We start from the raw sequence: 23,726 nt of genomic DNA, 5'->3' as shown, positions 1-23,726 counted from the left end.
GAAGCCCTTTTTAGTATTATCTATTACAGTTGTAAGATCTCAGTGAAAATCAGTCACTCATAGTGTCTTCATTTATTAGATACTTGATGTACGGAGGAATATCAGGTAGATTAATTTAAAGGCAGGGGGCACATGTAGGCAGGGGGCAGAAAACAGAAGCACCTCAGAGTGTGCTTTCCATTTCCAATTTAAACCTAAATTCAACTTTATTACACATAAAATATAAACGACTCTGGCATGAAACCATTTAGAGGTAGAACGTTAAAATCAAAATTGTGACATAAACTGTCACAACCTGTCACACAAAGACTAATTCAACATGTTGGAGAATACATTTATTCATTTTCTTGCCAAAAGTTAGATGAGAGGATGAATGCCACTGTCTTGTTTAGCTTAGCTTAGCATAGTGACTAGAAACAAGGGGAAAAAGATACTGCCAGTATCAGTAATTAACACATCGTGTATTGTTTGTTTCATTCATTAAAAATACAAGTGGTTGTTTTATACAACTATTTCTTGACCAGGCACATTATCTCCAGGGACTCCAAGGTCCATAAAGTCACTGCGCCTAGGCAAGAAATAGTCCCACACACAACCGTCTATAAAACCCACAAACTGTGATTTTTACACTTAACACACAAGTTTTTACAGATATAAACAAATGAAATATAAAATATTCACTAATGACATTATGTGCTACCCTGTTTCCGGTCTATACTAAGCTAACAGGCTGTATAAGGTGTCGCCTTATATTCAACAGGACGATATGAGAGCACATTTGATTTTGTCATTTATCTCTTTTGTGATGATAAAAAAACAGGAGATAATGTCTTGCTTAATATATTATTAGTAATCTAAAAAAATATATATAAACATACATAGTTTGTCCAGTTGCATAATTTGTTGACATATCCTACAAGGTTTCAAACAGTTAATGATTGAGATGCGATTGGATTTAAATGAACAACAATAGTTTCTCAAAGTTGTGCAGCATATTTAGCTCAACGAAAATTTCGTCTTCACAACAAGACTTACCAACTCAACGGGACTAACCTCTCACACGAACATGGACACTCTGGGAGTCCATCTTGTTGGGTTGGACCATCACCTTGCAGTTATACTCGCCGGCATCCACCTGCTGCACGTTGGTCAGCTTCAGCGTGCCGTTGTTCTCAAATGCCCGCTGTCGGTGGTTAAACGGTAGCAGCGCAGAGTTTTTGTACCACTTTATGGAGTAGTAAGGGTAGCCAATCACACGACAGTGAACAAAAGCATCCCGTCCAGCTATTGCTGTGATGTTTTTCATAGGGCGAATACTGGCGCGGCCTAAAGAGGGACAGAGAAGGAGAAAGAGCCCTCTATAAAGACATTCAATGAGGAGGGGGATTGACATCAAATCACAGGAGGAGTGAAGTTTACTTTCTTTTTGGTGTTTTTCTAAATAAAACTCAGACTTTCCAAATATATTTTAAAAAGGCAAGGTTAACTGCTAGTTACACAGCTTCACATATGGAACCTGCCACCAAAATAATTAGATATGCAAAGGAGCTGTTGTTTGTATTAACACGGGATCTTAGGCTTATCTTAAGTGGGAGGCAGTGAAATAACAAGCAGATTAAAGTGCACTAACCATCTGAAAAAACAGATCATTTAAAATAATACTGTACTACTAATACTTATAACTCTCCTCTTGCTGCTCACCCACATAACAGTAATACATTCTGTGTCTCATAAAATGGAAACAGAGTAATCGCTTTAGCATCTTATCGTGAAGAGCTGAATTGGCTGCTTGAGTAAATACACGCAGAGACAGACACACATGAACACTCACACATTTACACAAGCAAACCACAGATAAATTTATTCATGCAAACAGAAGAAATTTTTCTTCTGGCTATTTACAAACCAGCCCACTTTGGAACCCAATATCCAGATACGCTTATGTGCAGCAAACCAGGATAATTCATTTGACCTAAAAATACAGGCATGTAGGAAAAGCACAGTAATAATTTGGAGAGAAAAAGACGAGGCTACAATATTAAAAATTAGCAGAGAGAGCAGAGGAAAATGAAATAACACAGAAAAAAGAACAAAGAAATCAATCAGTGGAGAACAACCTAAAAGGAAATGTAAATATGATAAGGAAAAACTAAGCAAAGAAAGAAGAAAAAACAAACTTGAAAAGAACAAAACACAAAGAAACAAAGAAAATCCTTAAAAAAAAAAAAAATTCAGGCCCAACAACATCCAGAGCTCATGTACTGCAAATGCCAAACAGCCAGCTGGACAGACAGACATATAGAGACAGACATACAGAGAGACAGACAGGTATGTGTATTGTTGTTCTTGGAGGAGCTGATTTGACAAGCACCTCTTACGTTTATTCGAGCCTGGTGGTACACGACCCCCGCCGAGTTGCTGCACGTGCACCGGTACACCCCGCCGTCCTGCACCTGGGTGTGTGTGACGTTGAGCTGACTGACCACATGGCCCTCGTGAGTCTCGTAGTGGCCCAAGTGGTGGTGGCTGTCCTTGATGACGGGGTCGTCGTCCAGCGACCAGGTGCACCGGGGTGGGGGCGTGCCTTTGACGTTGCAGACCAGGAAGACGGGCTCGTTCGGGTTTACCACCTTCTCGCTGAAGGAGGACAGGATCTTTGGAGTACCATCTGTGGTGGGGAATGAGGTGGAACAGAGTAGGGGAGAGGAATGGTTAAGAGATGTTATATGTCATCAACATAGCAATGTCTTAAATTTAGCCAGGTAGCACACTGTCCTGCAGTACACCTGGCTGACCATCGACCAACCAGTTGACAGCAGTGTACAATGGCAGAATTATCAAAACTAACTAAGACTGAGACTTTGTTATTAATATGACTGTAAAGTCTGCTAACATTGGCAGTTAAGGATGTGTGAACAGATTTACTAATTGTTGCTTGGGTGGGCGAGCATAGTGAGAAAAGCTGGACCCAAAATAATTCCCACGCCGAAAATGATAAGGGGTGGTGTCATCTCTGCAAGATGACAGCAGAGGATTTCCCATCTATTATTAAAACTACAAAGTTGTCTGGGTAAACAATGAAATGATTTCAATTTCACAATACAACACCATGTGGATTGTTTTGTTTTTTTTGACCTAGCAACAACTTGTTTCAGCTCAAAGACGTTATACACTTTTACACAAGTGGAGCCATTTCTAGCAGTTTCTTGTTTTCTATTAAAGTCTGTGCAAAGTAAGAATAAATGTGTTCTGAGTTTGTCAGAGAAAGTGTTATTAACTGCCCAGCCAAATTTGAATGGTAAAAAATATATATAAGTTTCTAAAATGATCAGTACTCTCAGCTCCAGGACTGTGACTGAAGCCACGCCCACTTGTGGGAGCAGTCAAGCAGCAATTTTGAATTGTGGGAGCAGTCAAGCAGCAATTTTGAAGTGACTGAAACGTGTCAGTTGAGTTCAGAAAAATGACATGACTAACTTTGAAACACTGAGCGAGATGAATTCATCTCCATCTCTCTGCTAGGGGGGTATGCTCAGGGTGGCCTTAGTGTGTCATCGAGCCACCCTTTAGGACCGCCCACAAAATCCTGGACTGAAAACTGGTGAAAGTTTTCAGTCCCTATTTTCCAACATATTTAATGTATTTTGAAAGAAATCTCAGAATTTACATGGACTTTAATCTTCCTCCAAAAGAGCTGCTTGTATATATTACTGCACTCTGTTGTGCTAATTGTATAATGTATGTACAGTGTATACTTAGGCCATGAGGACTAAAAGAGATTTTAAACATGTTTATGAGAGCAAGATCAGTGATCAGATCACAAAGCTAGTTAGTTAAAACATCTATTTGCCAGCAGTGTCTGGGTTTGAGAGTGTTTGAGAGAGTTATTTGCTGTCAGGGGTAATTTTTGGTCATAAAAAAACATTTTTGTGTGCGATAATAATAACGCAGCAAAAGGAAAAGAAAAATCATGAAATCATGAAGATTTGAGTGCCTTTCATTATGAACAGTGATGCAGGAGTTTTCCTCCCAGACACTGAGAGCAGTAGGCTTTTGAAATGTCTATGTCTGCGTGCTGCTGCTTTCTGATAATCTAGATCTGTTCCACATGATTATAGATGATCAATATCTTCTTTTTACTGCTCCCTGGCCACAGGAGACAGTTGCCTGAGCAACGCTGCCAAGGTAAGCTATTGGATTCAAGTGTGTGTGAGTGTGTCTGTACGTGTTTGTGAAGTCTGGAATGATCATACCAATGGCAGCCTATAGCAGAGAGTCACAGCAGGATGCCATTAACACATAAACCCTGTATTGATCTCCGAGGCCTGAATCTGTTTCTGCTAACTCACTGATTATGCATAAGACAGCTGCTACACTGTGGCTGTTGGTCAGCATTTGTATGCGTGCTCCACCCTACAAATCACATGCACACACTTTACCTTCGAGGATGACTTGCACAAAGTCCTGTGCCGACATCTTGCCCTTCCTGGCAAAGCACTGGTAAGCTCCGCCGTCACTTTTCGACATTCCCTCCATGATGAGGTTCTCCCGGTTGAGCCCAGTGAAACGAACGTTGTTGCCGGGGTAGATGATCTCCCCGTTGCGGTACCAGGAAAGCTCATACTCGTCAGAGCCGCTTACGCTACAAGACAGAGACACCTTGCTACCCACGCTGCCTTTCACCTTCCGAGGGCTGACCACTGCCTTCAAGGGCTCTAAGCACACAAAGAGAAATTGAGTCATTTAAAAAGAGTATTCAGACATTCCTTTAATGACAGTAAGACACAAACGATTGCAATAACTATCACTATTAACTGAGCTGAAACAATTAGTCAATTAATCAAGTAGCTGAATGACAGAAAATTTGTTGGAAGCCATTCCAATTATAAATGAAAAAAATCAAAAACCCACTGGTCCCATCTTGGTTTTCTTACTGTGTTATGAAGTGAAATTTAATATCTAATTGATATATAATGAGTTTGCATGTTCTCCCCGTGTCGGTGTAGGTTCTCTCCGGGTACTCCAGCTTCCTCCCACAGTCCAAGGACATGAACATACTTAATATGTTAATTGGTGACTCTAAATTGCCTGTAGGTGTGAGTGTGAGTGCGAATGGTTGTTTGTCTCTATGTGTCCTGTGATGAGCTGGCGAATTGTCCGCCTTTTGGCCAAAATCAGCTGGGATAGGCTTCAGCCCTACCATGACCCTGAAGAGAATAAGTCATTACAGAAAATGGATGGATGATATATAATTGAGCTTTTGGATTGTTGGGTGGACAAAAAAGCAATTTGAACACATCACCTTGGATTTGAGGTAATTACATTTTTAAAGTATGTAGTATACAGTTGAATTTTTTATTTGAACCATTTTGCATCCACTCACATCTTAATGGTTTATATTAGGGCTGCAACTAACAACGTTATTTTTTTCCAGTTAAAATTATCAAATTAATTAATTAATTAATCGTTTTAGTCACAAGTGAGACAGACAATGACAAATGGCCTTCACAAGTTGGCGTGTTCAAATTGCTTGTTTTGTCCACCCAACAATCCAAAACCCAGTATTTTCTATTTTTAATTATTAAGTTATAAAGAGAATCCTCACAGTCCAGCAGATGTTGATAAATGACCAAACTGAATAACTAATAATCAAAGCTATTCTCAATTAGTTTTGTGATTAACTAATCAATTCATTGACTAATTGCTTCAGGGATGGTTTATACAGTTACAACTGACAATAGCAATACACAGATTACAGAAGCTGCATTGCTCCTTTTAATAAAACACTTACGTTTGACATACAGACGCCCCATGACCTCAGCATTGCCATAACTGTTCCACACTTCACAAACGTACGTCCCGGAGTCACTGGGCTGCGTGCTCTCTATCAACAAGCCTGTGATGGTCTGGCGGAAGCGACTGTCAGGCTCCAAAGGGCTGTTGTCCTTCAGCCAGCGGTATTTGGGCATTGGGTAGCCTGCGGCTTTACAGGGCAGCTCCACCCGATGATTAATCATCACCTCTCGGTGGTCAAAGCCATCCAAGATGCCTGGCTCAGCATTGGTGGGGTCTGGAAGGAGCAGAGAATTTAGTGTTAATTAGTGGTGAGCGTTGCCAGGCACTTGACAGTATAATCCAATATTGATTCTTGGGGTCAAGATTCAGTTCTATGTACTGTATATTTTGTTACGTAGGGAGGAGAGAGAGAAACGGTATGTTCCTAAAAATTTCTGGAGGGATTTTATTGTCAACCAGAATCTATCTATCCATTTATCCATCTACATGCTAAATGCAAATCATGTTAAATGACCCTCATTTATCAAACTACAATATACAACAAAACTGACACTACAGTACAGCCAACATTGCAACATTTACTTGTTACTGACAGGCATGAAGAAGGGCTACATAATTCATAGTTGGCCTTAGAGTGGATTGGTCTCCATGACAGGATTGGACAGACATACCATTCATTGGGCTTGCTATACAATCCTGCAAATCAATCAAAACTTCTGAGGCAGACTCATAATTCATAGGGGATAACATTTTTATAGTGGATATAATTTTTTGCTGTCTGCAGTTTTAAAATGCCAAATCCAAGTTAAAGGTGTAAGTACATGCAAGGATGATATATGGCATTCTCTATGCTAAGTATCCAGTACAATATCTACACGTATTTTTGTCCTGTTGTTTTTTTTCCCCCATCTGTGTCAGTATATATTGCAAACTCTGTAAAATGTATGGTCTTTGCAATTAAATTCCAGTTTGAATGCAGTACTGACCTGACACAATGAGACGTGCGCTGTTGCTCTGACGAGTCTCACCGGTGTACCGGTGCCGCGTGGTGCAGCGATAGTTATTCAGCCCATCCTCAGGCAGGACGTCCAGAATGTACAAGGCTCCCGTGGATGTGATGAGATATCTTTGTCCTGGAAAAAGATTTTAAAAAAGAGCTGAGTGGAGAAACATGAAAGGCGGCAGTTGTGTGGTTGTTATGCAGAATCAAAACAACTTTTACGGTATAAAGAATTTATTCACTCTGCCACAACTGAAGCATTTCTTTCTCCAGAGGGTGTTTGTAGAGTGCAAATTTGTCAAAGCTTGATTCTCACAGCACAGAAAACCTTTAGAAGCTCTTCTTTATTTCTCCATTAGATAAGAGAGCGAAAAAGAAGTCATTTATCTCATGTAAATAAACAATAACTACAAGATGTTTGGTGTGGTGACACTTGAACTTCTACACATCACAAGTATTTGAACTAATGCCGCAAATTATTTTCTAACCCAGGTAAAGGAATACAAAATGTACCTATAAATTTAAAAAAATCCCCGAACTGGGTTCATGAAATCAGATCTGCATATCTAATCATTGACCTCTAACAGCTTTTATTGTCTTGTGTTTGACTTCTGCTGCTGCAGTAACCTCAGTGGCGCCAATGTCTCGTATAGAAAGCCAATCCCTCTTTGGCTGTCACAGCCCGTTCAGTATGTACGGTAATATTATGTTAATTCTGCAGATCAAACCAGGCTGAGTGGGGTTGTCAACATCCATAAGGAAAGAAACCTTCCTCTCTGCCATCACATGAATGCCCACATTCCCATGGGAGCAGATTGATGTCAAAACTGATCGAAAAAGCAATTTACAGGAGATTGTCTTCACTGCACAGTGGTGGGCATGGTAAGACAGAGGCAGCTTAAGAAGCCTTTAAGGCCCGAGGAGAAACAGCCCCGCAACAGCTACAGGTAATGTTGTTGACGGGTTCGAGAAGAAAAATATTGTATAGTGACATAACAGGGTTAAAGAAAATAGTGCGGTGCACATTACAGTTTGAGGAAGCCTACATCTACATCTCTACCTTCATATTGTGTGTAAATATTTACAAAATACGGAATATAAGACATAATACACAAGAAGACTTGGATGTGACAGTATAGTTTGTCCGTTGACAGGTTTCATGAAGGATTATTTCCTGAAGGAGGTTTCTGTTTCTTCCTGTGTGCATGTCATTTGATTGACAGTAAGCAGAGCGTAACATAATGTGCACATTAATACAAAAACTTGGCACTATGAAATAACGATTAACAGGGAAACTTAGACAAAAACAAATTAAGGCTTTGTCCTCACTGTGATGGATTATCAAGCTTGGGCAATTCATGTCTGTGGAAGTTGTTTTTCAATAATGTGCACAAATGAATGGCAACAAATGGCCGGTTCTGAAGGTCTAACAATATACCTGTACATCTAACTATTAGGAGTGTGTGCATATACCTGCACAAAGAAGAAAATGAGAAACCTAGTCTTAGGTGACTCTGATTAAGGTTACAGTTTGAGAAATCTCGACTGCTTAGATTAGCAGAAATGTTCTCTGCATATTTGATTTTGATTGCACCCCGTGTCTGAAGGCAGTCATATCAGCGATTTATACAAAAGTAGAACGAAGTGGAGCTGTGTGGGAGCCAGCTAAAACAGATTAGCAGTGGATAATTCGTTTTCAGTTGAACAAGGGGAGCCGTGGGTTTTCCTGTGATTTTTCTCTAAAACAGAGAGTTAACATGGATGATGTTTTTTTTTTCTGATAAAAGAAAGGAAAAGTCTGTCAGGATGTAAGAATAGAATAGAAAATTAGGAAATATGAAGATTTTCACATAATGAAGCTTATTTACTAAATACTGGTGCAGTTTTATTATTTATTGTGCTTTTAGTCAAAGTGTTTTTTTAAATAGACATTTTAGGTTCCTATAAAAAATGCATGCACAAGCAGGTGCAGGGATTTCTCTTTTCTGCGTGGGTTAACAAATTAGATGCCACCTCCCTAAGGTCACGTAACATCTTCCCCTATAGATGAGAGCAAAAAAAAAAAAAAACAACAAAACAATTGTATGTCACATTTTAATTGCAGTGTTTCTCTTATATTTCATGTTGTGTGTTGAGTTACCAGACATAATTGTTTGAATAATGGCACAGTCCAAACCAATTAGCTGAACAAATATTAATGAGAAATATCGTAAATGTAATTTTCTTCAAACATTTGACTCCACAATAATGTTAACATCAAACCCACTACATCTTTTAATATTCCACTTGAGACTAATAAGTAAGAAACAAGCAAAGCATGCTTAATATGATTACATTTACTGATGTTTCATACACGCAAAGGAAAAAACGACCTTGTGGGGTTAAGCAAACAGGAGGGGGGTAGAGGCGGGAAAAGAAAAAAAATATATTGCACAGCTATTGTAAGCAGTGACCTAGATAGAACCGACAACAGATTCCATGGATCTGATGTCCTGAAGGGGTTTCACTGGTTTACATACAGGGCTGTTAGATGGGCAACCAGCAAGTGGAATCTATAAAGAGAGGGGTGAGGGTGTGACTGTGTATGTGTGTGTGTGTGTATAGGTGTGTGTGTGTGTGTGTGTGTGTGTGTGTGTGTGTGTGTGTGTGTGAAGATGCCGGCAGCCATGCATGCATGCCAGTATGTGAGACAGGAATGGGAGGAAATCTTCTCAGGGGTTGAAGAGGCCAGATGCAGAAAAAAAAGGCATTACTGTTTATGATGATTGCCTTTGCTTTTTAAGTACATTTGGTTCCACAACAGCGCAAGAGATCAATTTATTATTATTTTTTTTTTATTGTTTCGCATTTTAGTAGTATTCATTAATGTTTCTTTTTTGCTGTAAATAATAAATTAATTTTTTTAATTGATCTGTGCCCCCCCAAAAAGCAAGAACAACTATTCTGATATTTTACCAATATATAACACTATTTCTGAAAATAGTGAAAACCCTGAAAACTATATATTACCAAGCAGCAGCAAAAACAAAATTCAGACATCTCCTCCAAAGCTGTCCACTCTACACACACACACACACACACACACACACACACACACACACACACACACACACACTCTGCCTCTTTCCCTTTTTTTTGTCTCCTCCCTTCAGGCTTCTCCATTTTGATTCTGTACTGGTCCTCTGAAATCTCACTGTGGAATCCATCTTGAGTGAGACAAAATGGTATTTCACTCCAGCCGCTGTGTGCTGCTGCAATTTTCTCTTCAAGCACCTCTATGCTCCTGCAATGCCTTTTAAGACGTCAGAGCCCAGTTATTGTGTTATGACAGAGTGAAGTGCAAGCAGAGGGGACGCTACAGTAGGGTGGGGATTCAAAATGAGAGCTATTGTATTGAATTGTATTTTATTGTATTTCTTCACCACGTCCCGCTCACTTTAATTCCACTGCTTTGACTTTAACTCGCTCCCTGCATCAGCATTTAGGAGTAATTCCTGTCCACAGTGCCAAGTCAGAAACTAAGCAAAATATCTTTTATTTAACACTTCATTGTAAGAATTATAAACTGGTGGTGTAGTACAGTGTAGCATATAAACTGTTAAGGATTAATTAAGACACTAATTGAGGCCTCAGGTCCCAGATGCATTAAAAAATCCTCTGAACAGAGATTACTGTGTTATTGTCACAGAGTTCAGCCCTTCCCTTCATTCATTCACAGGCACCGCTACTGTAAAGTGAAAAAGTGCTCCACTCCACCAGACACACTTTATCTAATCATCCCCACTTTGCCAGAGACAGGATCTAATACGAACAGCGGGCTCTCACTCTCAGCAAGCTAAATAAGCCTCGACGTACAGATGAGCTAGTGTCACAGCACCCTCAGTGCCAACAGATGCTCTGAAGTCGATTTAAATGAGAGCCGAGCTGGTCTGATCTTAGCTGACAATCTGCAACTCAGTAACAGGAGTGAATTAGTTGTAAAGTGCCAATGTGTTTATTCCAATCGCGCATGCAAAATCAACATATGTAGCCAAATCTTGGTTGCAAGTGGTTTATATTTCTTGAATACATTACAGTTGTCATTTTATTTTTGCATCTGGGGCCAGCAGAGTGTGTGGTGATGGTAGAAAAGGGTTTAAAAAAATGTAAACTATAGAAATATTAAGACTAAAAGTTCACAGACATCCTAGCGGCTCTATAGGGTCATGCAGTGCTAACATGCAGATGTTTATCATGGTCAACAGCTTAGTTTAGTTTGTTAGCATGCTAAAAGAGATATATTTCAAAATAAAAGCTGCATTATTCAACATGATGTTTAAGCGAACCCTAATAAAACAGAGGTTACACTACATATATGACACTATATGTGAGTACAGTTTGACTGTAATGGACTAAAAAGTGTTTAATACAGAGAGTAATCACTTCTATAAAAGGTGGGCTGGTGAGTCAGAGTTGTTATTGTTTAAAGAGGAAGGTGGGACTGGCCCTCAGTACACTGTGAGTCAGACAGTGAGGAGGGACCTAGTTCTAGTCGGGTCAGCAGAGACAGAGAGATGATAAATGGGCTTATGAATGTTCTAGGTCTGTGTGGTAACTTCTCTGGCCCACTTCAACTCTCCTGAGTCGGTTCAGACATTAAATTAAAATTAAAAACAGATTGCTGTCTATCATAGGCTGACTGTACACTGTGTCTGTTGAAAAAATTCACCACTTATTGTTTTTCAGCTCAAATATGACTTTAAAAATGCTACGGGTATGTGGTTAGAGCCGGACACAGAGCCTATCTTTTTCTTCCATTAATGTAGCAGTTTGGTAATAATCTCCGATTCTACTACAAATATATTAGAGAGGAAACACTGCGATGACTCCTGTGACGGTAAAACGGTGTGTTCCCAGACTAATTTCTGCCTGCTTAGAGTCAGGGGTACGTTGCATTGTGAAACAGGGCACGGGGGGGCAGACGTCTGATCACAGCATTAATCTGAGCTGATTGAGGTCAGATCACAGGACTGAACTCTCCACCGCAGAGCTCCTCAGGGCTGCATCGCTACATGCAGAGAAACTGAAATGAGTAGTATGATTATTCTACAGACCAAGAAATATCTTCTGATGTCTATCTCTCTGACTGACCTGCTACAGTATATTTATTGCCATATAGCCTATAATAAAAAGATATAGGTACATAATCTCTTATCCACTGAAGAATACCAGACTGAGCCCAATGCTGACAGTTCATTGCAGATCATTGGGTGAATGCAGACACTGTGGCTCTCTCTTAGAGCCATATAATTAACATGATGACTCTGGAATCAATAAACGACATGCTAATGGTGAAACTACAGCAACACTCTTTAAATCAGTGACGACAAGCCTCACAGGTGCCACAGTACAACATGAAGAACAACATGAGACCCACCAAAAAATGACAATAATCTTGGTGAAATGAAAATGAAAATTGTAAGGAAAGTCAACCTTTAGTCATATTTTGTTATTACAGTTGTATGAAAGATATAGCGATGGGGCGCCACTGGGAAGACGATCAGTCAGCTAATCATAGTACTAGTAGGTATGCTACTAAAGGCTTAATTGGGTAGAATGGAGATACACTTTGGTCAATACTTCATGACCAAAGTGTATCTCCTGGAGGCCTCTAGAGGTACTGTATGTACTGAAGAAGAATCTTTTTGTAATTCATTCCCGCCCAGCACAAAGTCTCTTCCTTTTACTACCACAGGAACCAAACCTGGCAACGATCATCTTCACACTTACAGGCACAGGTTTTGGCATGGCTTAAAAAACAAGATTTCAGGGGTGGTCGGTAGCGTAGTTGTGCAGGCACCCTGTGTGTAGAGGCTACAGTCCTCGCTGCAGTCGGCCCCGGTTCGAATCCCGCATCGGACGGCCCTTTACTGCGTGTTATTCCCCCTCTCTCTGCCCTCTCCTTCCTATCTCTCTTCAGATATCCTATCAATAAAAGGCCAAAAAATATATACTTAAAAAAAAAAAGAGATGTTTGCTGCCAGTTTAAGGCGTTGTGCTAAGCTAACTGGCTGCTGGCTGTAGCCTCATATCAGAGGGACATACATGAGGTGGTATCAATCTTCTCACCTAACTCACAGCCAGAAAGTATTTCCCAAAATGTCAAACTATTATTTTTAGACAGTGAAACAGAGTCAATGTTGTATTATGACAATCAATGTGTTCATGGATGAGTTTCCAAAATTGTGATTGCACTGTCCACTAGCCACCAGTTATGTATATAAAGATGGGCCTTTCCTGGTTACAGGTGGAGGTGCTGGGTAACTTGCAAAGGTAAATAAAATGTATGAGTTTGTTGTCTGGTGGAGCGAATGGTCTGTAGCACTTAATACCAAACATGTCGATATGGGTCACTTGTTCGTCTCCACCATTGCCAGCTTCGTTTGTGTGTCACAGCCAAACAATACAGATTTTCAGCACTGCTGTTAAGTGGGCATTTCGTCATGTCCAAAATTTCAAGGTGATTCTGTTTCCTTGGTGAGAAAAACAATGAAAATGGATTTTGCATGAAAATCTAAGCAATGAGAAAAAAATCATGAAAAACCCGAGCTTGCAGTGGATTTTTGTCTTGAGGGAGGAAATCTGAGTTTAAAAAAAAATCAATTGTATATCATATAACTTTCAAGTTAGCAGTTAAAATATAAAGTTGTTTTTATAGTGCCATCATCTGGCCAAACTGTTTTATCTTTCCGTGGGCTGACTGAAAGATTTTGAGACAGCAAAGAAAAAACAATGCGGTGCAGACTATGACTGGACCATAAAAAGGCAGATCAGTTTGCAAATACTATTAAAACCAGGTCAAATGAAGAAGCGATCAGCACCTGTAAAAGTCACCTATAAAAATCTCTTTCTCCCAAAGCACCTGCTGTGTGAATAGATTTTAGGAATACAAGAAAATGACAGAGCTGCCATTGAAGCTCTAGTGAAGAAGGCATCCTTGGTTTAGTGAAAGTTTTGGCATCAGAGCTGGAATGCTAAGAGAGTCTCTGTCTCTCCTCGCCTCAAAAACCTCTGTGTTCCTGTTTGGCTCATTCGACTTCCTCCCCTGCTTCTCCTCTCTCTACTGCTTGGTCTCTCTCTTTCTCCCCCTCTCTGTCTCTCCCTCTGTGTCCTGAATGCTAAAACAGTGGTTGGCTGTGTCAGAACACTGCAATGAAATCCTGCAGTCTCAAACGCCCACATCGAGTAAACACCTACCTTTACCTAGATGTTGACCCCAAAGTTATATTTCACATTTAGCTGTATACAACAACATTATTTTAAAGATTGAAGTGACTGAATGTCTTACAAGAGATCCATTCTGGGAGAAAAAAAACAGGGAAAAAAAATAAATTAATCTTGTAGTGATAAAGAAATAGTTCAATAAGTAATGCATCATCATATGATATTAAGTAATGATAAAGGCCACCTTCTCGTATGTATGTATCTGTGTACATATGACACTTTTAGACATATATAATAGCTTGATGGCTCTTTGGATCAATAAAAGACAATAAGAAACTTTTTTTATTGTATGTTTCCAATAAAATGTATATCCCAAGTAACAAGATTGAATCCACAAATCAACCAACTCAATTATCTAATGACCAAGGGTCAATAAAAAATGTGAATTAAAGTAAAATTATGTGTATTGTCATTTCTTGCACCACTCTCTGGTGTTATAGCTACAACAAAAGGCCATTTTTGTTTGAGATTATTAGTTCAAAAAACAAAACAATAAATGAACTGAAATTTGAGGCTTGGGATCCATCACTCAAACTGGATCTGTTAAAATATTATGCAAAAGCAATCCACTTCTTTCTTTCTTTCTTTCTTTATTTATTTCTTCTTTTTTTTTCAAACATGAAACCAGCAGACAGAGTGAAGTGCAGTGAGTGTTAGTGTTATACTGCCATTGTTTTAAATAAAAAATGCATTTTCATTTGTCATAAATAATTTGTGCATTGTAATCCATGCAAAAAATGTCCAACTGCTACGAGATGAACAATTCATATTTAATAAACAGCTGAACAAGTGAAAGATGTCATTTTAATAAATCATGGGACCGCCCCCCCCCCATCCATTTCAGAGTGTTTGCTCCATGGTCAGATTGCTACTGTACGTTGAGATATCAGGACTGATGGCACACATAAAATCAAAGCCATGCATTCATCTACGATAAAGAACTTTTACTATGATAACTAAGAAAGAACATTTGGATTTTATTTTTAATATTTTTATTTCTATTAGAGATTCAGTTAATATATTTGAGGACTTTGCAAAATGGCTTATTTATTTTTTTTATTTTTTTCACACATTCTTGAACACTGAAATTTGTGAAAGGAGTCTAAAATGAGGAATGACTAATACATGATAGCCCTGCAATGCATGTCGCCAATAACAACACTATACGCAACATGTCCAGGGGGTACGTAGAGGGTTTGTATTGTTTCATGGATGTGACAGAACAGTATGCTACAACAACACAGGTAAAGGAAGAGCAGCACTGAACCTGAGTGAGGAAAAGGTTTATGCCGCGACGGGAGAGCACCCTTGTACAAGAGCGCGTGGAGAGAGGATTAATTTTACATTAATGTATAGGAGCTCGCTGAGCTTGGCTGCAGGACACACACACACATACACACACACATATCACAAAAACTGCTGAAAAGGAGAGTCAGGTCTCCAAGGTTAAAGAGTCTGGGGGTTGTTGATGTCTTTGATGAGGTTAGCAATCCAATAATCTCTGCTGAAGCCCAGAGCTATTAAACAGCATGATGCTAAGCAGGTCTGTGTATTGAAGAATGTCAGGACAGCAGCATCAAAACAACAACACAAGTTGAAGGTGATTTTTCAGTCGGGCAGACGTGATATCATCAGGAGACAATAACCACCAGTCCAAAACAGGTAACTGGTAAGAAGTGTTTAAGTTTGTCATAAAATAACCAGCGTGTTTCACCTGCTCCCACATGTTTTTTTCACATTGAGCAAGTCAACACTGTGCAAGAAGTTTAATACGTTTTACACCTAGTGTGCACACTGACGATGGGGGATTTCATTTAATATTATTGATGTTTAAACCACAGTTATGTAACCGACCACCCAGCCAGCTTAGTGAGAAAGCAAGAAGGAAAGAAAATTAGAGAAAGACAGACTCAGCAGGCTTCAAGGTGCAGTAGCAGGTAGGCACAAATAACATCAGGACAACTCCCACAGCCTCAGATGCTGGTGTGTTCTCTCTTCCGCTGCACAACTATAATCCTCCTCTCGTACTGTTGGTTTTTGAAAATCACAAATGTTCCCAATTTCGACTGTCAGATGCTACCATGTTCACTTTTCCCCATTTAATGTCATCAGTGTTTACTTATGCTTATAGTACTAAAGATGCCAAAGTTCTTGGACAAAAAATTGACATTTAGCACCAGTTTTGGTGTACATCCTCTCATCCTCTCAATAAGATGTTATGTATTGCGTTATACTATATATTTTACCTGTTGTTGCTTATTTAGCCTGCAACTATGCAGTACATTGTGACCAAGGCCTGACGAGAAAAAGGGTGTAAATCCTGTATACAGAATGAATGCAATGTTGAATCTCAAAATAGATGTTCAAGTAGGTCCACTATTACTCTCACAACATTGCAACAAAAATCTGCTTATCTGTTGAAAAGAAAAGTCAGATAGCAGCTCATACCACGACAACCTTTACCCTCCTGCATCGATGCCTTGTCTCTGTCATCTTGCTACACAAACCCACAGCCAAATGGCCAGCTGAATAATCTAATCATTTACTTAGTGTTACTACATTACAGTCTACTGTAATTTTTTTTAAAAACCCAACAATATCCCTCTAACCCACAGCAGGAGAAACTGTTGTCAACTGTTGCACTCTGTGGTTGACTCTATGTCTGGAAAATTATACTCACAGATGGATAGTAAAGTGAGTAATTAAATCTAGCCTTCTATTTCAACCATACTGGAGAGAGGATGTTGGCTTTGGCCTGCTCAGTTGTGTGTGCGTGTGTGCAACATGTGTAGCAGTCTGCCATCATAACCTAATTATTGCAGCAGCTTAACAACAGCAATTAGCACATTTCCATCAGACGACACTAATTTGTGAATTCCATTCCAGCACCATTCAGGACCAACACACTGAGAGAGAGAGAGACTTAATTCACTGTTGAGCTACTGGCAACGCTAAATCCATATCTATAGAGCTGTGAAAATTGCTTATGGTAATTGCAGTTATTGTAAAACTAGGCTGGAGCTTTAATGAAATTTCAAATTTTAATCATTTGTTTTTTGTATAGTACACATTTACTGACTTCTACCCCGAGGGATCCCATGTTTCCTCATCTGACTTTCCAATAAAACTCCTCATCCCGACGGATAAATGAAATTGTTCCATCAAACAGTGATTTCCTCTCACTCTGGGCGAAAGGAGAATCCCATTTCGGTAAAATTTACCCCTAGGTGTATAGCTTTCTGATGTTCTATATTCTGATCAAAGATCTTTAGGAAATGTATAATGATCATTAACATTTATAATTAAGAAATAAACATGTTACAAATGTTCGACTCAGAATGCAAGCAAGACTTACAACCTGGGAAAAACTAGCTGTAAACACAATACTGACACGATGTACACACAACCTTATAGCTTACACATCCAGCAGTTAGAAATTGTTATGTTTATGGTCACCTGGTGAATGTTCACTCAATTTTTGGTCACCACCAACTTATGAAGAAAGTATCTGACTGTTTAGTTGCTAATGGCTCCGCTATGTTCAACAGCTAGTCACTATGTTCAACAGCTAGTCACCGACTTTGTCTTCCTGCAAACAGCTACCTGCTGGAGCTGAAAACAAGTGACTATGAAACCAAAACGATGAGCTGAGAGACACTAAAACGCTCCACTGAGCTGAGGGGAAGAATTTGGTGATAATTCTTTGTGATCACAGCCAGCGACCACTTTCACATGTAAGTACAGTCATCATGAGTTATAGTTATGCTAATGTGAAAATATTGATTATAGTCACTTTAGTGATCCAAAATTGGTTGTATTTAACGATTATTATTACTTGCTAATGAGAGAATGTATCTAATCCACACATCTACTGTATGTATCTAATCCATCGTTGTAGGTTTTGTTCAAGAAAGTTGTAACAAGTTGTTTGAACATTCTTCAGTTACCTTTTGAAGGATGCAGCACTAGTGCATCAGTCAAGACATGTTAAAGGTGGATGACTCCAGCAGTCTTGGTGCATACAACAGCCTCAGAATAACATTCTCCCTCCCTCCTTTCTCATCTCCCTCATTTTCCCATCTCCCTGCCCTCCTCTACCCTCTAACCCCCCTCCCCTCCTCCCTTACTTCCTACGCAGAGATGCATGTTGAGTGATAGGCCTGTGGATGAGTCTGGACAGTGCGTCTGAGGCCCTGGTTTTTAATAGGGTTCTGTTCCCAGTAATTATGCTGACACAATTTGATCAGCGCTGGGCTAAGTATCTTCATCTGAGGGAGATCGGGGGGAATTAACGCTGATGTAATAAGTACAATTTGTCACTATTAAGACGGAGGTGTTGACAGGCTCTGGTGTTGTCAGGGCAACTGATGGCGCTCCCTTGCTACAGTATGTATTCTCCTACATCCGGCGAGCAGAGCTGTCAGGCCCCCTCAATAATCGATTCCTTGGGTTGCTCTGCCCAGGCTAAAGCACACATACTATGACACACTGATATACACATACAGTGTAATAAAGATAGACTGCACCTGGATGTGCTGCAGTGTTACACGCTGTCATGCAAACACACACTATAAACACTCAAGGCACATACAGCACACAAAAATCATACACAAACAAACACACAAGCAACAAACCATGGGGAAAGATGTGAGTTTTGTCCAGCAGCTACTGTACATTAATGTCACGACTGAGAACTGCTGCCAACTGCCTTCAGCTCCAACACTGAGATGAGGACTAATGGACACTCACAAACCTCAGACTTACATTGACACAACTGAAGCACTCAGCATCATTATATCAACTGCAAGGGTGCAGGGTAGCGAGGGTAAAAAATGCACTAATGAGACAAGACTTCAGGCCTCACCCGTTGCTGGGGAGACAACCAATGCCAAGATCTTGACCCTCTAATCCATCACATTGAACATTTTTCTGTGAGGAATCCACATTACCGATTTATACAAGATGTGGCTGTGCAGAATAAGCGATACTGCTTGTGTGAAATCTCAGCCTCTGACCACAATTGTATTTTCAGTTTTTGATACTGTATGCACCAAGCATTTTAAGACCTAATGAAAACTTTCACACCATAGTGTGAATGAAAACCATTTTTCTGAATTTACAGATTTAATCATTTTATGCAGGTACATGTAGAATGTCATCATGCTACATCAAAATACTATAAAGTTATAATTATTAAGATGTCCCCTTGGTTTGTCGACAACTTTGGTTCCTGGTGGTAAAGTGACTTTAAATTGACTGGTTGCACAGCAGACATTTTCAAAAACACAAGTGGACTTAATAACAGTAAAGATAACCCAGTTCCATTAAGTAATCCCAAACCCAGTAACAATAACAATGAACCAGCACGAGGAATAACAGAACCACCCCTACATGTAATGCAACCATCAATAATAGACCATGGCTAAAGTGACATGTGCAACAAACACTCTTTTACCAGTTTACTGGCCAATGCGTTATTTGCTGTCATTGGTAGTAATGTAAACTGTCAATCATAAATATCATTTAAGAAAATAGACAGCAGAATGTCTTGAGCATAGAAAATATTTGCACATGTTAAAGTAGGAAAAGCACAAGTGTAAATTAAAAAGGAAATAATAGAAAATTCCTTTTAGCTGCATCAGTTTTAGGGTCCTGGTATTCTGGCTCTCTTTCACATTGTCACGTCTTACTGGGACACTTGAATTGCGGCGCCATCATTAATGTTGTTAGTAACACCTGTGCTTTTCCTACAATGACAAGTCAAAATGTCAGCTATGCAAAAGGCCTATGATCACCTTGAATGAATAAATAAATGAGTGAGACTTGCATTTATAATATTCTATTTAAGCTGGAAAATTGGTGGAGATCCACCATGCTCTTTTTATCAGTAATTTTCTCTTTCTGTGAAGTCTGGAACCCTCTCTGCTCCAGACTTCACAAAAAAACATGTCAGTTAAGCCCCTTGTCAGCAAACGCATTAAGGATTCAGCAAGCAGACATTTTAGTCTTTACACACACACACACACACACACACACACACACACACACACACACACACAAAACGTCACACCCAGCAAATCTGCCCCAAGCTACAACAATACCACAATACCATCGATCTGTCCACACACTCTGCTCAAATATCTGCAGTATCAAGCTGTGGGTCAATCCTGGAATACACAACACAATCTGACATAATCTTCCATTATTTTCAAATCCATGTCAACGATAGATATAAATGGAAAATGACTTGAGTCTTCAGTGAGTACGATGCCGTCTTGATTCAGAGCTATGGTATAACAGCAACTCATGAGTAGATAAATTACGCATCCCAGTCACTGGTCATCACAACTACTAAAACTAAAAAGCACACTTCAAGAACTGTACCTAACACAGTCTCTGTAACACAAACAGGTAAACAAAACAAATTTGAAGTTGTGCCTCCACTATATCGCTGCCTAAGTGCCATAAAGTGCTCTAAAGAACGGTCTATAAATCTATCTATTGATTGTTTTACTGAGAACTGACATGCTATCAAAAGTATTGACAGCATTTGTCAGAAAATAAGCTGAGATTGGAGAATATAACATTATTGATGGCTGCCCTTTTAAAAGCTTTGGAAAAAGGTCAGCATATATGCAATCCTGTTAAGCTGCAAAAATGTACTAATATGATTTTACATTTTACAGTCGTACAGCTAATAAAATATTTTTAACCAAGCTTTTATAGACATGAGTTGCATAATGCTAGTATGGAGTTTGATCACAATGAATGATGCAAATTTTATAGTTTTTGTGCCAAATATTGCATTATTGCTGGACACAATCAAAATGAACAAAAATGCTCTGTCATTCATTTAAAAAAACATCTTTGCATCAACACCATTTTCTCTCCAGAGTTTACTGAGCAACAGCTCAAATTAAGACAAATGATACTATTAAGAATCTAGGCTAAATCTGGCCTACAGTACAAAGCAACTTGAAATAACCCACATAACTACAGATCAGACTTCTGACAGATATGGCCCCCAGTGAAATTATCATGTCTGTGTTTTAATATTAAGCAACAGGACCAACAATAAAATCATGCAGCTTTGTTGTTTTTTATGGGAAATGACTCAGTGAAGCATGTAAAGCGGCCAGAATATTATTCTGGATTACACACGTGCCACAGGCCATAATTTGCCTCAAAGAGCAGGTCACAGGGATGTTAGGGAGAGGAAGACATGGCAGGAGTGAGTCAGAAGAAATCACAGATGACACACTTACTGTATAATACTTTAATGAAGTCCCCATAAACTGAAAACATGACCACTTACACCGTTGCCCATAAAGTGGGAATAATTTTGTTTTCACATTCCTCTTTTTATTCCTATTTATACACATCAGGTTATTTGTGATTTCATTTACACTGTGATATGTTAGAAAGAGATTGATCATCTATCAAAAATAAATCATATTGTCTCAATAATTTCATGAGAAGAGGTAAAAAATATTTTATTTCAACTTTATGGGCGACAGTGCATATCTATGCTTTCCTTCATGGGGACCGGGGCGGCTGTCTCACATAGCAAGAGATTCAGAAAGGATAAGAGTGTTGAAAACTTACAATTGACACAGTACGCGGCAGAAACTGCACCACTTGTAATCTGTTTATTATTTTACTAATAGCCAAGCAAAATATGTTTTTTTTTTGGGGGGGGATTAGGCTTGATACCGTAGACGCTTTCATCAAATGTCTATCCATGGTAACTTTGTTAGAGCTCTAAAGAGAAAATGTTCCCTTAAGGTGATAAAAATAGATATCATATCTACTTTTTTTCACTCCCTCATGCGTCACATCTGCTTCCCCGGACCTTAGATTCTTCTCCCAAAGTTTTTTGGTTTGCAATATTAATGCTGTGTGTTTTTTGTTTTGGTTTTTTTGTGAACTTCAGTAGACTTCACTGTGTCTATTTTGTTCACCAAACACACTCTAAAGCTGTGCTGCTGCAATAATGGAGGGCCTCTGTCTTTCATCAGTCCTGCCTGTGTATGACTGCCTTTCTTCCATTGAGACAACTCACATATAATTAACATTGCCGTGCTGCTCTGAAATATCCTTGATGAAGCCTTGCATTCCTCTGTGAAGGAAACTACACACACACACTCCGGGAGAAAAAAAAATCACTAAAGATTCCTGTCATGTCACGTTGTCATCTGGGGGTGACATAAAAGTCTGTGACGTCTGACATTAACCAAAGGTCGCATGTGGACTCCTTCCACAATGGCCATGTCTCTGAGCCTCAAAGGGATGGATGCTATCATCCAATCATGCAGGCGGGTTGGGGTGAGGGGGGGGAGCGAAACAGGAAGTGATACACATCGAGCAGTGTGTAACTGTTTCTCGATTGGACAGTGTCGTGACATAATCACCACTGACAGCTCAAATCTGGATTTGGATGCTGAGGACTCGTGATGATGAGAAAATGTTAGCTTGTTTTATTTGACAAGGGGCTTGTTAGCAGTCAAAAACACGCTCATCTGGGAGCGATGTTGTAAAAGGCTGAAGATAGAGAGTGACGGCACGGACAGAGATTGTGCTATCTGGGTATGGGATCTGATAGGGCATCTGGTATTTTGGGGCTCCTCGTCTATGACACACACACACACACAAATATACACACGCACATACACATTTGCTTGATATGCTGTGATGTACAATTTTCAGGCATCGTCTTGGCAGGCTTTTTCTCTTGTGTGGTGTGTGTGTGAGTGTGTGTGTGTGTGTGTGTGTGCCTAGGGCTCAGTCAGCACTTCCACAGTGTGCTGTCCAGCTGACGTCAGGAGGGCAAGAGGTACTGTACCAACCAGCCAGGCAACCCCCATCCACAGCCCTGTGAAAGCTCTAGATCTATGCATCTATATGGTTCTCTCTTTCTGCTCTCTATCTGTCTCCTTGCATCTCTTATAACCCCTCCTCTTTCACCATTCCCTCTCTCCACTCTCTTTGTCAATTTCTCTCCTATTTTCTTATATACTTCTTTTATTCTATTCTTTTTGTGCTTTCTTCTCCAGCCTCTTGTCATTCTCTCCCTACTTCTTCCTCTTTCCCGCTGTCTCTCTGCATCTGTCTCCATCCCTCGCTCCTGTCTCTCTGTGTGCATCCCTTCCTCTCTCCTTCCTCTCTTTCTCAAAGCCAACACTGCCTCTCCTTGTCCACAGTCAAAGACTCTCCTCTGTCCTCTATCCACCGTTTTTGGAGAGCCACTGCAGGCCTGCCGTTCAGTATGCACAGTGGCCACGTGGCTCGACAATGGCTCATTTCAACCTCAATTTCCCCTGAAATGAATGGGAGCCCACCCCGGTGTACGCGGCATGCCTTTTAATTGGCCCAAGTTAGATTCAAACCATTAAACCACTGATGTCGACACATCTCCGCCGCGCCCATTGCCCCCACCCCCATTCACACGTACGCACACACTCTTTCCCTCTCCGGCTGCCAGAACATAAACGTCTTATCTCTCGGCCCCAACCGAGCACAGATGCCATGAATATTCAGCAGCTTCCATCTCCGTTTCGGCAGACAACAGTAGGCGCGTACACGCGATTGCTTGCATGCACGCACATGCACACACACACACACACACAAATGCAAAGAAAAACACACAGATATATAAACACACACATAC

General features: G+C 39.9%; 1 protein-coding gene across 1 annotated transcript in view; it reads right to left on the bottom strand.

Moving 5' to 3' along the window:
- The window catches only part of dscamb (Down syndrome cell adhesion molecule b), a 114,708-nt gene that overhangs the window by 35,590 nt on the left and 55,392 nt on the right, over nt 1-23,726 (bottom strand). The window contains exons 4-8 of the mRNA XM_027280698.1: nt 6,783-6,929; nt 5,792-6,070; nt 4,440-4,715; nt 2,372-2,668; nt 1,054-1,326 (exon numbers count right to left, since the gene is read on the bottom strand). Of these exons, the coding sequence (XP_027136499.1) occupies nt 1,054-1,326; nt 2,372-2,668; nt 4,440-4,715; nt 5,792-6,070; nt 6,783-6,929 (1,272 nt within the window). The remainder of the gene's footprint in view (nt 1-1,053; nt 1,327-2,371; nt 2,669-4,439; nt 4,716-5,791; nt 6,071-6,782; nt 6,930-23,726) is intronic.

The sequence above is a fragment of the Larimichthys crocea genome, chromosome VII (assembly GCF_000972845.2).
Source record: "Larimichthys crocea isolate SSNF chromosome VII, L_crocea_2.0, whole genome shotgun sequence".
Taxonomy (NCBI): domain Eukaryota; kingdom Metazoa; phylum Chordata; class Actinopteri; family Sciaenidae; genus Larimichthys; species Larimichthys crocea.
The sequence above is the reverse complement of the archived record's forward strand: the minus strand, read 5'-3'. Positions and strand labels throughout refer to the sequence as shown.